Below are 15,375 nucleotides of genomic sequence, written 5' to 3' on the forward strand. Positions count from 1 at the left end.
ATTGTCATTAGTACACAGTGCAGTTTCATGACGTTGACTGTTAATGTGTCTTCTAGCAGGTAAAAAATACATTTAAAAAAGTGGATACATTAAAAGCTGATTTTTTACTAAAGGGTGTCTGTAAATTTTTACAGCTAAACCATGCAATAATTAGTACTGAAAAATAATAAAAAATTATGTTTATGCTGTTAAAATCCAACGGGCTGTAGCAGTGTTGGATTTTTTATCGCTACCGCCCGGGAAGGCGGAGACTCCTGTCCGACGTACACACGGGAAAGCGGAAGCTAGCGGTAGAAATGTTTGTGTTGTGATGAGGCACCAGAATTATTTGTACGTGTGTTAAAATATTATGTTATAAACTACGTACCGCGGATTGAATCACTTTTAAATGCCATTTAAAGGCTAAATACCGCCGTGTTTTCTTTCCTATCGCGCTAACTGACTTCTAACTGTGCAGAAGGCGACAGTAACGCGAGACTAGGCCTAATGTCGGCCAAAATAACCGCAAGTAGAAGCAAAGACAGCGGCGAAGTTATTAAAAACTACCACAAGCAGGCGTTTGAATATATATCGAAGGCACTGAGGATCGACGAAGATGATACAGGTGTGTTTGCTGTTTTTATGACCTATTTAGTGGTGTGTTGTGTGTGACAGTTTGTGATAAAGCCCCTGTGTGTGATGACAGGAGAGAAGGGGGAGGCTGTGCAGTGGTACAAGAAAGGGATAGCGGAGCTGGAAAGGGGGATAGCAGTGGAGATCACGGGACAAGGTACCACAAACACACACCCAAATGTGCATGGTGTTCTATGTTGACGTGCTTCAATCTAATACTCAGTCTTTTGTCAGCTGGAGAGCAATATGACCGAGCAAAGAGACTTCAGGATAAAATGGTCACCAATCTGACCATGGCACGAGACAGGCTAGCTCTGCTAGGTGAGTTTCTTCCTGATTGTCTGACATCCTAAAGTCTGAAGTGTGTTCATGACTTTTATGGTAATAGTGTATAAGCAATATTATCATATACACTTTTAACCTCAAATTGCTCATACCTAATGTTGATTTACAGTGAGAAATGAGAAAGTCTTGATTTGCCACCACATTTAACCACACAGGTCTTATAATTGCTACTAAGCTTTCTGCATGTGTCAACTAGGATTTTGCTCCACTCCTCATTTGCGATGATCTCCAGGTCTGAGGTTGGATGGTTTCCTCACCATCATGTCTAGACTATGACCGGGCCACTCTAAAGTGTTAATGTTGATTTCTCTTAACCATATCTTGACCACTTAGTGCTCAGTGTCCATGGAGATCAGCCCTATGCACTGTCTGTTTGAATGTCTGATTGAGATGTTGCTACCAGAACTGCTGAGATTCATCAGGATTTTCTTGGTACTGATCCCTGGATTCTTCTTGGCCTCTCATACTGCCATTTTTGCCGGTGCAGGGGTCACTTTTGGCTTCTTTACTTGCTCTGTGACCTTTTTCGCCATGTGGAACCTCTTATACTTGTTGGTTATACTTTGCAGTTTGGATATAGCAGACATAATGCTCACCAAGCTCTTTGGTTTCAGCCACAGCTAGCATTTAATTTCTAACTAAATGGACTGTATCAGCTGGTCTTGATTTATAGTGTATTACAATGCTCTACTACATAGTTGTAGTTGATATTGAAGCTGTATTTTCTCACAAATTTGCAACAATTTCAAGGAGTATGAATCATTCTGGATTAAAAACCCAGAAATCAGGTCAAATTTATGTACATTTCTAACACATTGTCTTTATTTACTTCCTTTCATCATTACTTTGTGATTACCAGCCATTGCTGGTCCAATTAAAAAGTCTATTAATCAAAATTCAGCATTGATATGAATAATTTTGAGTTTAATTGTAAGCTGAGCATCACGCTGAAGATCAGTTCTTTTTCTTGCTCCACAGAAACAACATTGGCATCAAAAAGGAGAAGTGATCCAAAGATGACCTCAAATCATGTTCTTCCACAACCAAAACCTGTTTCTAAAAGCCAGCCTGGTGTGTCCACTAACATCAGGCCATCCTCTGCCGGCAGACCCTCATCGAGACCCGCTGACCCTAAGGTAAGTTTTTTGTGTTATTTAATTGTTCGGTTGTGTGTTTCTTCAGTAGATCTGTTGTGTAATGCTTTCTGGATAATTGTTTTCTTGCTAAGGTGACCCCTCGTGTGGGAAAAACTCAGAATGGAAGACCTGTTGCTGTGAAACAGCCCCCAAAGAAGGACTTGAAAAACTTCAAGAATGTAGACAGCAAACTGGCTCACCTGATTCTGAATGAAATCGTTGACAGGTATTTAGAAGAGATGCTATTAACTACTTTTTTTTTCATTAAGTCTCATGCAAGTAAACACATGAAACACATTTTAATTGTCTCCTCCTGTTCTCTGCAGTGGAGCGTCTGTATCCTTTGAAGACATTGCAGGACAGAATCTGGCCAAACAAGCACTCCAAGAAATTGTCATCCTTCCTGCCTTAAGACCAGAGGTGATCACTTCTTAGCATTCTTCGATATTTGCTGTATCTCCATTTTTCAGAGTTTTCTTGTAATGCTTTGTTACATTTTGTTATTCAGCTCTTTACTGGCCTCAGAGCTCCTGCACGTGGTTTGCTTTTATTTGGCCCGCCTGGAAATGGAAAAACCATGTTGGTAGGTCAAGTGTTTGTTCCTTTAGTGAACCAAGTCATTCAGCTGCACTTTTTAATTTGCATTTTGCTAGTGATAGCTATCAGTTGAATCATCGCCTCCGCTTCCTTTCCCCAGGCCAAAGCAGTCGCTGCAGAGTCTAATGCCACGTTCTTCAACATCAGCGCTGCCAGTTTGACCTCTAAATATGTAAGAAATACTTCAAATAATAATTTTCTGTGATTGAACATCTCACTGCAGGATTTCTGTTCATCTCTCTTCCTGTCACCATCACAGGTGGGAGAAGGCGAGAAGCTTGTACGAGCCTTGTTTGCAGTAGCCAGAGAATTACAGCCCTCGGTTATATTTATCGGTTCGTATTACTCCGTTTGTAGAAAAGATGCACCTTAAACACCAGTTGTATTCCCCAAACTTCAGCTCATGATTACAATGCTGATTATTTTCTGTTTGACACTCAGATGAAGTGGACAGCCTGCTTTGTGAGAGAAGAGAGGGGGAACACGATGCCTCTCGCCGTTTAAAAACTGAGTTTCTCATTGAGTTTGATGGGGTAAGACTAGCAGCTGCCTCAGAAAAATGATCACAAACCATCTTTAAAGTCGCTGTGGTCTCTGAGAGCACAGGTGTCATTTTCACAACAGTGCTTCTGGGTTTCAGGTGCAGTCAGGAGGGGATGACCGGGTGCTTGTAATGGGAGCAACCAACAGGCCTCAGGAGCTCGATGAAGCAGTACTAAGGTACATTATGCAGTCCTACATGCTGTACAGTTGTGTATTTTTCTTGTTTTTAATATATATGCAGTCACTGTGGTCTATATTTAAAAAACATATTGCCTGTCACTTTTATGTCGATGATACTCAGATAACGCTGAAACCTGATGCTTACTGCTCTGTAAACCCTTCTCCAGTCATTTGGCAGGTTTTAAACCATGGCTCTGTCAATCATTTCTCAACCTTTATGAATATAAAACAGAGATTCTGTTCCCCACCTTCCACCAGTGTCCACCACATTTTGGTTCAATTACACGCTATTGGAAACCACATGTTTATTGATTCTTCTTGCAAATGAAACCTGCTGTTCAACATCTTGCTGCTAAAAAACACAGGCGTTTTCCCGCATTTCCAGCACAAGTCCTTCTCAGCCTCATTCAGTCAATTTAACCCTGCAGGATCCCACTACACATGCGAATCTAAGTCAGGCACCCAAGCGCGATGACCAAAAAATCTGCTCTTGCTGAGGCTGCAGCAAAACGTGGCACAGCTCCACTCTGGGGTTCTCCTCACCCTTCCACCACCAACACTGATGTGGGACAATCTCTCCTGGCTGTAACGGCATCCCTCCATTCCTTCAGTGCCTGTTTCCAGGCGCCGGAGAACATAAACAGAGTCCATCCATTCCATTAAGCCAGCGTTCATCTTCCTCTCTGCCTCAATCTCTGTGGTCTCCATCATTCCCACTCCCTTGCTAGCCTGTCCTCACATCCATAAGGCTGCCAATATATAGCAAGTATGTTCCAAAATTCTCAAAGGTAAAGATATCATATTAGTGAGTGTGTTGCCGCTATCCCCTCAGAGCAAAATACAAAATAAAAAACAGTGCTTAAATCCTCCTATCTCCTCTCTGTCAGCAAATCTGCTCTCCACATTACTCAGTGCAACAAGAGCATTAACTGGTCCGTTCTTGTCACCATCTTACTAATACAGATATCAGGAAGCCAACAAGTCCTGCTGCTTCACATGTGGGACCACTGGCCATTCAGCTTCTCTGTGCCACCGGGTGCCTTTTGAATTCTTTGCCCAAATTCAATATTACATTTTTCAATGTAACCTTTCATCAACAATTCTTTCGTTTCTGTCTCAGACACATAAAAACTAAAATGGGTTGTTAATGTCACCACTGAAAATCTCCTTTTTCTGTGCCTACGTCTCAATGATGAAATTTCTAAAGCTCTGAACAATCTCAATTCCTTCGTCTTCTCTTTTTTATCACATGATAATCACCCAATGATACTGATGCATTCAGCTCCTTAGTCAGATGCTTCTCAATGTTTATCTAAGCCTTCATCAGGCCACTTCTTTAGATTAGGTGCTGCAACTTTTCATCCTCATCTCTCCAATAGCTGCTCATCTGCTGCTTATGCTGCACAAGCATTAGGTCATGTCCTCATTTCCTACTTTCATCTGGGACTCCACTCCTTGATGTCATTTGTCCAATGATTCATCTGCCAGCATTCTGCAAGCCAGTCAGACTGGAGACCTCGTTCTTTACATCCATTGCAGTTCTTTCACTTTGCTTCCGAAGCTATTGAACCTTGTCCTCATCTCCACCTCATTCAGATGTCCAGAGCGTCTCAGCCTGTCTCCGTCAGACACCTGCCAACTCTGGTCCAACAACAGCAGGCATCTAGACTCCGTCATGCTCATGTTTTCTAAAAAGAAAAAAAGAAAAGAAAAAAAAACGTACTTTATATGATCTCTTTGTATTGAAGTGTTTATATTTGCTTTATAAATGAACTGACTTTTCTTGAATGAGGTCATCACCGTTTTTTTGTTTTTTATCTCACAGGCGCTTTGCGAAAAGGGTCTATGTGACGTTGCCGGATGAGGAGGTATTTACTATGTTAAAATGTATCTATGAGTGTCTTGCTAACTTGTTAATGTGAATTTTGAACTTTTTAAAGAACTGCTTTTCTTTGTCTTCCTCCAGACAAGATTCACGCTGCTGAAAAACCTTTTGGGAAAGCACTCGAATCCACTGAGCAAAAATGAGCTGTCTCGTCTAGCAAAGTAAGTTTTATATTTACCACCTTAACAGAACTGTCTTATGTGACTTTGCATTAATTCCTGGACATGTTACTTGACAGAGAGACTGCAGGATATTCAGGGAGCGATCTGACATCGTTAGCCAAAGATGCTGCACTTGGACCAATTAGAGGTATGACTGCTTGATAGTACTGATTACATATTCACACTTTATAGTTCATACTGGGTTGATTAACTTTAATGTGGAATTTGCCTTACACAGAGCTGGGGCCTGACCAAGTCCGTAGTATGGCTGTTACTGAGGTGAGATAAAGAAAGTACTAACAATATTGCTTTCCTACACATTTACATTGCTCTTTATGTGTATATTCATACCCTTGTTTATTTTCCATAGATGCGTAACATCAAGATGAAAGACTTTGAGGATTCTCTGAAACGTATTAAACCCACTGTTAGTCCATCGACTCTCAATATGTATTCCAAATGGAACAAAGATTTTGGTGATACAACAACTTTCTGAACTTAATAGCTGATGCTCACTTGTATAAAAAATGAAAATAAAATAACAGTTATTTCCTCTCTTTTACTCTATGGGAACGAGATGTCAATAACATGAATAAAACCTGGAACAAACCTTTAACGGGTTGGTAAAGCTATGTTGTTTGAATATTTTGACATTTGGAAGCATTATGGGATAATTTCCTGTTTTATGGGAAAGGTTTGCTAATTCTTATGAGTTTCTTTATTGTGTTATGACACCCTTAAAACACTGTCTTGCTACTTGAAATTTCAATATTTATTCTCATGAATGTCTTGGAAAATTCCGATTGAGTTTTCTCCTTTCTCAAGAGAGACACCAGCTCCTGTAAATGTCATTCAGATTAATTTTCTCATCCATTACCCACCTGATTCATTGACATGTTGATGGTACTGATCACCAAGTGCTCTCTGTACGTAGGAACACATACAAGATCGGTAAACGTTGGTAGAAGAATTGCCTGAGTGGATGTTTTTTGTATTATAAGATTTGTTTGGAGAGGTTTTCCATTTGCGCGAGTAGTTTGTAGATACAAATACTGAACTTGTATTTGAAAGTAGGAGACCTAATGAACTATCGTGCTGCCTGACATTTTTTTAAACAAACAGTTGTGACATTTAGTTAAGCAAAAATGAAACAGTTTCCTACTTTTCTCATTCATCAATAAAGACACTCATTGAAGTTTCCTTAGCTGTGTGATTTTCTTTGATGACAGACATTTGTTCTTATAAATCAGGTCATACCTTCTATCTATCTGTCTGTCTGTCTGTCACCTGTGTTGACGAAAATGTACATGTTGGAAGAATAATGATACAGAAAGCTCCATTGGTTCTTTAAGTTTGTTATGTATGAAAATCCAGAAGTCTAAATTTTTTTTTTTTTTAGTGTTCTTGGTACGCTGTAGGTGGAAATGTTTAGTCATATAGCTTCCTGCCTACTACACTCATGGTATGTCTTCCCAAATATAAAAAAGACCGTTTGGTTTTTAACAAGTTAAAAATTTGGTTTTCAATGGAGGGTGTCTTTCAAAGAAATAGATGAGATTTTTCCATGAAATCTAAACCTTGAAAGGTTACTTGCAGGTTTTTCTTCAAGTTTGTAACATGGAACAGGACTCAAACTATTTCCTAATTCGTTTCTACAACAAATCCAATCCATGGCTTCCTTGTATAGTTTTTCTGCAAGACTTGTTAATTCTTGAGGTAAACACCATGAGGAGTGAAGTTTCTCCACTGTTTTACAGCTAGATGGCACTACAGTTCTGTTTTTGTCAGCTCCATGACTACTTTCTGTGGCCTCAAGTAGCATCTGTTGGAACCAGCAGATACTTCGCCTGCAACCATAGTTGTGAGGAATGCAGTAAATTGCTATTAATGAAAATAAAGGCCGTGTTCTTCTGTGTTGACTGTCAGATTGAATGATAGATCGGTTATGTGTTCAGTTTTTGGGTATGTCCTACAGTTATACTGCTCATGAACATACATGTTGGTGCTTTGGAGGAAAGGTTGCAGTGTTAAGTGAAGTTACTTTATGCAGCTCTGTGTTCAAGACCCCATAACCAGCCACTGTCTAATAACACAGCTGGAAACGCGACTCAGACGGGGGTCACCAGCTGTTGGGGCATTGCTGATTCAAGCTAAGTAAATTCTTGTGGCTAGTTATAAACCTTTATTTCAGTGTACAGCAAACAGTTTCTGTGAAGGTTGTTACTTCCATTCCACCTCTGTCCCAAAGGCCCATCTTATGGTCAGCCAGTGGTGCTGCCTGTGGTTTATGTGGCCCAACAGCTGCATCATCCTGTCCTGTAGGTCTGTTTACAGACTGTAGAAATGCAAACATTTTCTCCAGTTAATGAAGTTTTTCAAGCAAGTCTTCTGAGTTTTATTTCCACACTGCTTGGAGCTGTCATGGGAAGAGTTTTTTTTGTTTTTTACAGAGCAAAACACTCACTCCCAGAGCTGCAACCGCACCTAGGACTACACTCTTTGCCTCAGGGGAGAGATGTTGGATGGAGTGTTTTTTTAACGTGTCATGACTGAAGAGCTTCTTTCATGACGCCAGACAGGAATGAAGAGTGTTAGGGGTTAGGGTTTAGTCATCACCTTTCTCCTGTTTACTCTTCCCTGAGTGCATCCTGCACGGTAAACAAATTGTCTTTATGACAGAGAAGCTGCAAGTTTATTTAGTCATGTTATTTTCCTACCTTTCAACTTAAACATCTGAACAAAAAATAAAAACCTATGGGTAGTGAAACCACCCCATAGCAACATTCTTACAAGTAGTTTTTTTTGAAAGTAGCGTGTAATTACATAAGAAAGTAATTATCATATATACACAATGTGCTTTAAATTTTCCAACTGACAGAAGACAGAGCATTATTGAGGTGGTCTTAGCCTTGTCAGTGATTGACAGCTTCCCTTTTTGGTTGCGTGTCAGAGGCCTGCACCTCCACAGTGGTTCATTGATGCTTTGACCACTACATCCACTCAAGGGAAAACAGAATAGGTGATCATTTGATACCTCCAGTGAGACAGCCCACCCTGTAGAGAGTAGAATAATAGTCAACACAGTGAGGACCTCTCACTGACTGAGCAAACAGTTGGTGATTGTTTCTTCAAGTGGCCCATTATGAAAACAGCATGTGGACGGGAGAGTTTGCTATAGTGAGTGCACATGTCTCACTTTAAGGCAACAATTGTTCTTGATTTAGATCTTAATCATAAATAGGACACAATCTGTCAGCTGCACAGTAGCATATTAGATGATAAAAACACCAAGGACAGCGTACAGTGACTGCGTGTAGCACCATGTTGGAGAGTGGCTGTGAGCTCAAGTACTTTTAAGTAAACCCTGATTGTAAATTGTAGAGCTGGAAGTATTTCCGTCAAAATGTGGAATTTGGCCCTTTTATCACCCTCGGTTAAAAGATGTGGTTCAGAGCTTGCACAGTGGAAAGCCTTCAGGGCCGAGTTGTGTTCACTTTCCAGCACTGGCTACTACTGTTCCACCAGCCTGCACACCCAATACATAACTTCATTTACCCCAGGAGTGTTATCTTTCTCTCTCACGGGAGCCGAGAAGCCAAGACCAATCTTCTATCCAATGGCAACATCTGTCTTTTATGAGCAAATTTATTTTTCTTCCTCACTGTTTATTTATGGTGTGTGTGTGTGTCAGTGGGTGTGTGTGCTTTAAAAATGGGTTACAGATATGTGCAGATATACAAATATGAACATGAGGCTATATATGCCAGGTCAGCCTTTGACCAATAAGGAAAACTGTGCTCTTTAGATAATATGAAGTTGATGCTTTAAAGATATCAAATTATGTAAATATTTATTTTCTGATACAGAGTTAAATGAGAAGTGTAGCTTAGCTGAGCAAAGATGTCAAATGTGTTGATTAAATTAGTGGTTTTTCTCGGTTCTTTGATAGACATTTTTAATCTGAATGCCAGATATGATACATGTGAGCACTTGAAATTGTGAAAGCTGGCATCCATTTTCAGTTTAAGAACTCACTGTGGCAAAAAACCAAAATGAGAGTCTTGCTTTTGGCTCACCAGGAGCCCCCAAGGAGATGTTTGTTTTTGCTGCCTGATTTGTATTTGTGGAAAGAGTTTACAGTAACAACCTGACTGTACGTCTGTTAAATGCTCACTCCAGCAGACTCATTGAGCTGTGGTAAGGCCGGTAATGGCTGGTCTAACAACCCATCCATCCATTACTGTAACTACGGAAGCTTATCCTTGAGGGTTTCAGGGGGGCTGCAGCCCATCCCAGCTCACACTAGGAGAGAGGTAGTCACAGGGTTCGCACATACAGACAGATGACTACTCATTGTTGTGATCATAACTATGGGAAATTGAGCTAAACTGCATGTTATTGGACTATAATAGACGTCCAGAAAACCGGATTTGAACCTGGGGCTGCAGGTTCAAACCTAGAACCTTCTCATGGTGATGCTAATCATCAGTCTCACATCTTTACCATCTAATTGAAGAGGGTAAGTTGTAAAAAGGAAGCTGTATTTTTCAGAAAGCTTTTAAATATGTCCACATATACATACCTTAAGGTGAAGTTAAGCTCATGAACTTTCTCTCTCACTGCAGCCTGCAGCCACAAAGGTGCAGAAGTCCAAAGTGGACAGAGTGGAACAAACTTGCCTGCACATGACCTGCAAAGCCATTAATCTCAGTAACCTCAGGAGCCAAACTCTTGCCTTTGACTTCACACAGAATGTGCAGATGTATTGGACTTGACATCCGCTTGTCAACACATCTCTAAAATGGTCTGCTTTCAGTCTCACATCCGGATGGGCCCCCAAGACAAAACATCACGTAGGATTTGTGTAAAAGCTAAATAAGGGTACTCTTATGACAGAAGAGAACAGTGATGTCCTTCCTTCATTTGGACAAATATCCCTCCCAGATGATGCTCAGGATACATATTGGACTGAGGTGGACATGTTAAGACGTGGGTTTGACGCAGGGAGGGGAAGCGAAGCGGTGCACAGTCAGGGTGAGCAGCAGGCTGCCCCACGGTGCATTCCTTCAGCTCATGTGCAGCCAAAACACTTGATGAAAAGTGAAAGTTCAGTGAGGACTGAGCATTTTCCCAAGAATGATGCTCTGTCTGTCATTCTGCCTTTCCCACTGCTCTTGTCCTCCCTTTTTTATCTCTTCAGTGCCCTTCCCTCAGGACATTCATGTGAGGACAGGAGTGGTGGTTCGGCTCCACCTTTGACCTTGGTCAGGTTCACTGTGCTGCTATGAGACAACCAGCTCATTTCCATCTCTGTGATCTGCTCTCTCGAGCAAAGGGATTCATGATATCTAATGTTTTAAAATGGTGATGTGATTATCAAAAGACATATTGCATTACAGAGTCATCCTGTGTTACAGTCACTTGGTCTACACCATGATAAGCCTCAGCTGCACTTTCACAACAACTCACACAGGACAGGACACAGAGTCCTCTTCACTGCTTCAGCATGTTCACCAACAGGGAAAGACCAGATTGGGTGGCAGAGCTGATTACATTGTGATACTGGTCAGTCATGAACAACACTGTTGAGCCAGATAGAGTCTACTGTGAGTCTGTGCTTCGATGCATCTTTCCACTACCTATACCCACTTTAGGGTCGGCGCTTATCCCAACAGTCTTTGTGCGAGAGTGATGGTACACTCTGGACAGGTCACCAGTTCATCACAGGGCTAACACAAAACCTGCGGCCAAAGACATGAAAGAAAGGCCCCAGCAGGTTCCAACCTAGAATTTCTTGCATTGAGGTGACAGGACTAACCCCTGGACCTTCCACTGACTCGCCACAGTAATCTAACTGCTAAGATTAGCATGCTAACGTGCTACTATATAGCATGTAATGTTTATGATGCTCAACCATTTAGAACTACTTTAGGTTTGTAGCATGCTCACATTTGTTAAGTAGCACAAGACACAAATTCTAATTTGAAACCAGATTGTAAAAAACTAAATTGCATCCTGCTGTCAGTATAGTCATGGAATTATCAAAGTTATTAGTACAACCCTCAACAAATTGCATGGCAATTCATTCATTAAGTGCTAAGTTAATTCACTGAAAACCAAAAATCTCATGATGTAAGAGGAAAAGTTATTAAAATCTCTAAAGTTGGTAAGTTTCACCCTCTGGGGACTATGAATGTTCGGCAACAAAAATCTACTGTTAATCCATTACATAGTTCTTGAATTATTTCACTCTCAACCAAAGCAGTCGACCCACCAAAACATACTGCCATCCCAAGATCAGCAAACAATTAAGTTGATTCACACTTCTTTTGCTTGATAAAATAATATCCTAAGCAACCTGCTAATGGCTTTCAAAGTCCATTAAATCAGGATCACAAAGCACACACAGCTGCCCTTTTCCAAACATTTTTTTTTTGTATGTGGTGAAATAGGTATGTGCAGAGATTAAAGCAATCAGATGTAGGCCTTGTGAATATGATTTGCTTTGGCAGGTATTGAGAGAGTTAAGCACAGTCAAAACTGACATTCCTGCCTTGGCATTTGCAATAGACCCAAAAGAACTGAAGTAGTTTGCAGAGTCACATGCTTGCAGATCTGAACATGTTGGTATGCAAACTGTTAGCCCTGTTCAGCATCAAACCTAAAACGGAGCTTTTATTTATATATATATATATATATATATATATATATATATATATATATATATATATATATATATATATATATATATATATATATATATATATATATATAAAATACAATGTGTGATACAACTTTAGTTCAGTAAAATTCATGAAAACAAACCCTTCGAGAAAATAACCCTCCATTGAAGCTTGAAAAGTTTTCATGATGTTTATACTAGTACATGTTATGTACATCTGTTAGCTATGATTCATGCAACATACTGTGTCCTTATGCACATATTAATGTCCATTTGTGCAGGACATCAAAATATCTCAAAGACGTCCTGGTGAAGTCAGTTAGTGGTGAGGATGTTTCAAAGCAGAATGCTTTGGCCACACGCCCAGGAAGAAGGTGGGAGCTCTTTTATCTCTCTGTGTCTTACAGCATCTCACAGTGTCTCACAGCAGAACTCACAACACAACACACATCCCACATTTTGTGGTACTTTTCAGATCTTTACTTTGTGGTACATTGTGTCACTTTGTGGCCATGTGGGTTAAACCTGGAGTCTTTAAGAATATTCCTTTAGGAACTCCAAGACTTTTCCATGCAAATATATTTGTATTTCTGGGAACGTGAATTTGAAGAACTTTCAGCTGTGGTTTAAAACCACACTGCTGCATCCGTTCAGTTCTGTCACTGAGAATTGAAACTGAACTTGGTGTGTAGTAGTCCTTGATCCAGGAGCAGAATTTGACCTCCGTCACATGACCTGTAACACAGAGGTCTCCTTATCCAGAGCAGAGGCTCATGAGGTGCAGTCTGACACGGAGGAATGGGGTCACTCTGAAACTGGTGTTTTGGAAATCTATCACATCAACTTTGGCAGTGATTTTCTGTATTGACATCACAAAGAAAACTGTATTTACACATACTGTAGCAGTAATATGATGAGGGCTATGTCACAGAAAAAGCTGCATCTGGAAAGTACTTTCAAAGTGATGCTATTTGAGCAACTTCCCCATATGGAACAGGAAGAAACCCTGAGCTAATAAATGAATGAGGTAATTATTAGATAGTTGAGATGGTGATTTTGATATATGATAGGGTAAGCACAACACCAGAGATTATAAAGTTTAATATGCACCATTGCAGCATCCTGTGTAAATCACCGTGTAATTAAAATTAAAGTAAGGTGTGAATTAAAATCTGCAGTGTGCCCAGTGGTACTACTGATAACTGGCATCGTACTGCAGAGCCACGTGAGCTTGGCAGCCACAGGGCTTGTTACCCAGAGTCAAATGTGTATTTAAAAACAGTGACAAAGCATTAATGAGCAGGAAAGTGGGAGCATTTGTGTTGTGTGACTGTTTTCTGTAATTATGGGGATATATTTATAGCAGTGAATCAATAAGACATTATGAAAGGAGTTGCTCATAATAATGCACCTACAGAAAGTTATCACCTGAAACGGATGTAGCATCTTTCACGTCAGTGTTTAGCTGTCCAGCCTGCAAGTTTTTATTTGATGGTACACTCTCACCACCCCCATAAACCTACCTGCTCGGTACCAAACAGCAGACAGACATAATTACCATGTAGCTGTGGAACATAATAGGGTATTTAGTGGCTAAAGAGCCAGAAATGTCCCTCAGGAGGGAAAAAAAAGTGAGCTGGAAGACAGTAACTATTGGGTACACATTCACCAAAACACCCTTCAAATCCAAATAAATGATAAAGTTGTGTAATAACAACTGGATGGCTACATACCTAATGATTTGTCTCTCAAGTAGTGCAAGTTTTGGAAAGTGCTGCAGCTGTTTGGCTTCCATCTCCCACTTTCTGCTTCTTAATATGCTCTTAGACATTTTACACGTGTAATGCTGAGGAAGACGTTAAGTTGTTGAATGTAATTAGATTAATAGCTGGGCTGATGTGATACCAGGAGGCATTATTTATGGGACATGTGCCACCAAGATCCTCAAAGGATGAGTAAATTTATCGTATCCTTCCTCAGTCTCCTTTCCTCGCTGATTTATGGCTGCTCAGATTTTTATGTGGTGTCACTTTTCTAATTTATGAAAGGAGGAGGATTTCAAAACCGATTATGGTAAGGAAATAGACAGTAGATGTAATTATAAGAGGGGAGATGAGGACAGCACTTGATCTGTTGGCTCAGCTGTTCTATAAAGCACATACACACACACACACACACACAGAATTCATGCACAAAACTACTTGGCTGTCATTTTTGTGTGTAATCCCAGATCTTGCCAGGTGTTCTACAGCTGGGCGTTGAACACTTAAGTGAGTCACTATAAGGACCGTCTGGTATGTTGTCCAGGTGGTCAGGAAAGCGCTTCCTTTTAAGTGAGACCAGGCCTCAGAAGTTGAACCTTCACATATGGAAATGAGTCGGAGAGAGTAGCTGAGGAGACTTTTAAGAACTTGTCTACCTACATCCGCCGTGTATTCTGTGCATCGATCCATCTCTCTCACATTTATCACCTGTCTTACTGTGTCTGCTCTGGGCATGTTTCCGGACGTGTTGTATCATTATGAGTCTGTACATAGTGTACTTATCTCAAATATGGGTAGCAACGTTGCTTTTCATCATAGCTTACATCCCGCATGCACATTTTAATACTGTGCAATTGTATGATGCTCTAGTTTTACAATTACGATGTGAACAGGTGGTGCTGCATACTTCAATCCATTTGCCTCATCAAAAAAGGTAATTTTTTTTGTACATGCTAATATAGATTGATTATTTCTGCATAATAAAGTGTACATTTATTAGATGTTTTTTTCTTTGTTTGAAACTGCTCTCTAATTTTCTAATTTCTGCTCAAATGTGGAAAATGCATCAGGTTTTCCATGAGGAAATACAATAGTCTCATGGTTTGCATCTTCTTTAGTTGAATTTGCTTCTTTTTCCTTAAAACACACATGCAAGGTAGACTGAACCTTACTTGCAAAAAGGTAATATTCTTTTAAATGTCAGACTATTTAAAAGAATAGTTTGGCATTTTGGTAAGTAGGCCTATTTGCCTCCTTGATCATTGTTAGATGAGAAGCATGATACTAGCCATGATGTGGTGAAATCAAAGTTGAAAAACTTAGTATAAAAACTGGAAAGCCTGGATTTGTTAGACAATTTAAGAAAAAAATCCAACTATCAGCGGCTTTAAAGGACATTAAGTAAAAATTTTGTGCTTCTTATTTAAGCTGGAGGGTGAGAACAACAAGTTATTTGACTGAAGGGTCATTG

General features: G+C 40.1%; 1 protein-coding gene across 1 annotated transcript; it reads left to right on the forward strand.

Annotated features, from left to right (window-relative positions):
- Positions 1–259: 259 nt before the first annotated feature.
- Positions 260–6,659, forward strand: LOC111573719 (spastin). Its single transcript, XM_035951780.2, has 16 exons — positions 260–604; positions 686–769; positions 847–933; positions 1,936–2,093; positions 2,186–2,319; positions 2,420–2,513; positions 2,602–2,676; positions 2,791–2,862; positions 2,950–3,025; positions 3,132–3,223; positions 3,331–3,410; positions 5,239–5,281; positions 5,380–5,459; positions 5,537–5,607; positions 5,698–5,738; positions 5,830–6,659. The coding sequence occupies exons 1-16, from the start codon at positions 487–489 to the stop codon at positions 5,953–5,955; spliced, it is 1,431 nt and encodes a 476-aa protein (XP_035807673.1). The 5' UTR covers positions 260–486; the 3' UTR covers positions 5,956–6,659.
- The last annotated feature ends 8,716 nt before the right edge of the window (positions 6,660–15,375 follow it).

The sequence above is a fragment of the Amphiprion ocellaris genome, chromosome 16 (genome assembly GCF_022539595.1).
Source record: "Amphiprion ocellaris isolate individual 3 ecotype Okinawa chromosome 16, ASM2253959v1, whole genome shotgun sequence".
NCBI classification, from domain to species: domain Eukaryota; kingdom Metazoa; phylum Chordata; class Actinopteri; family Pomacentridae; genus Amphiprion; species Amphiprion ocellaris.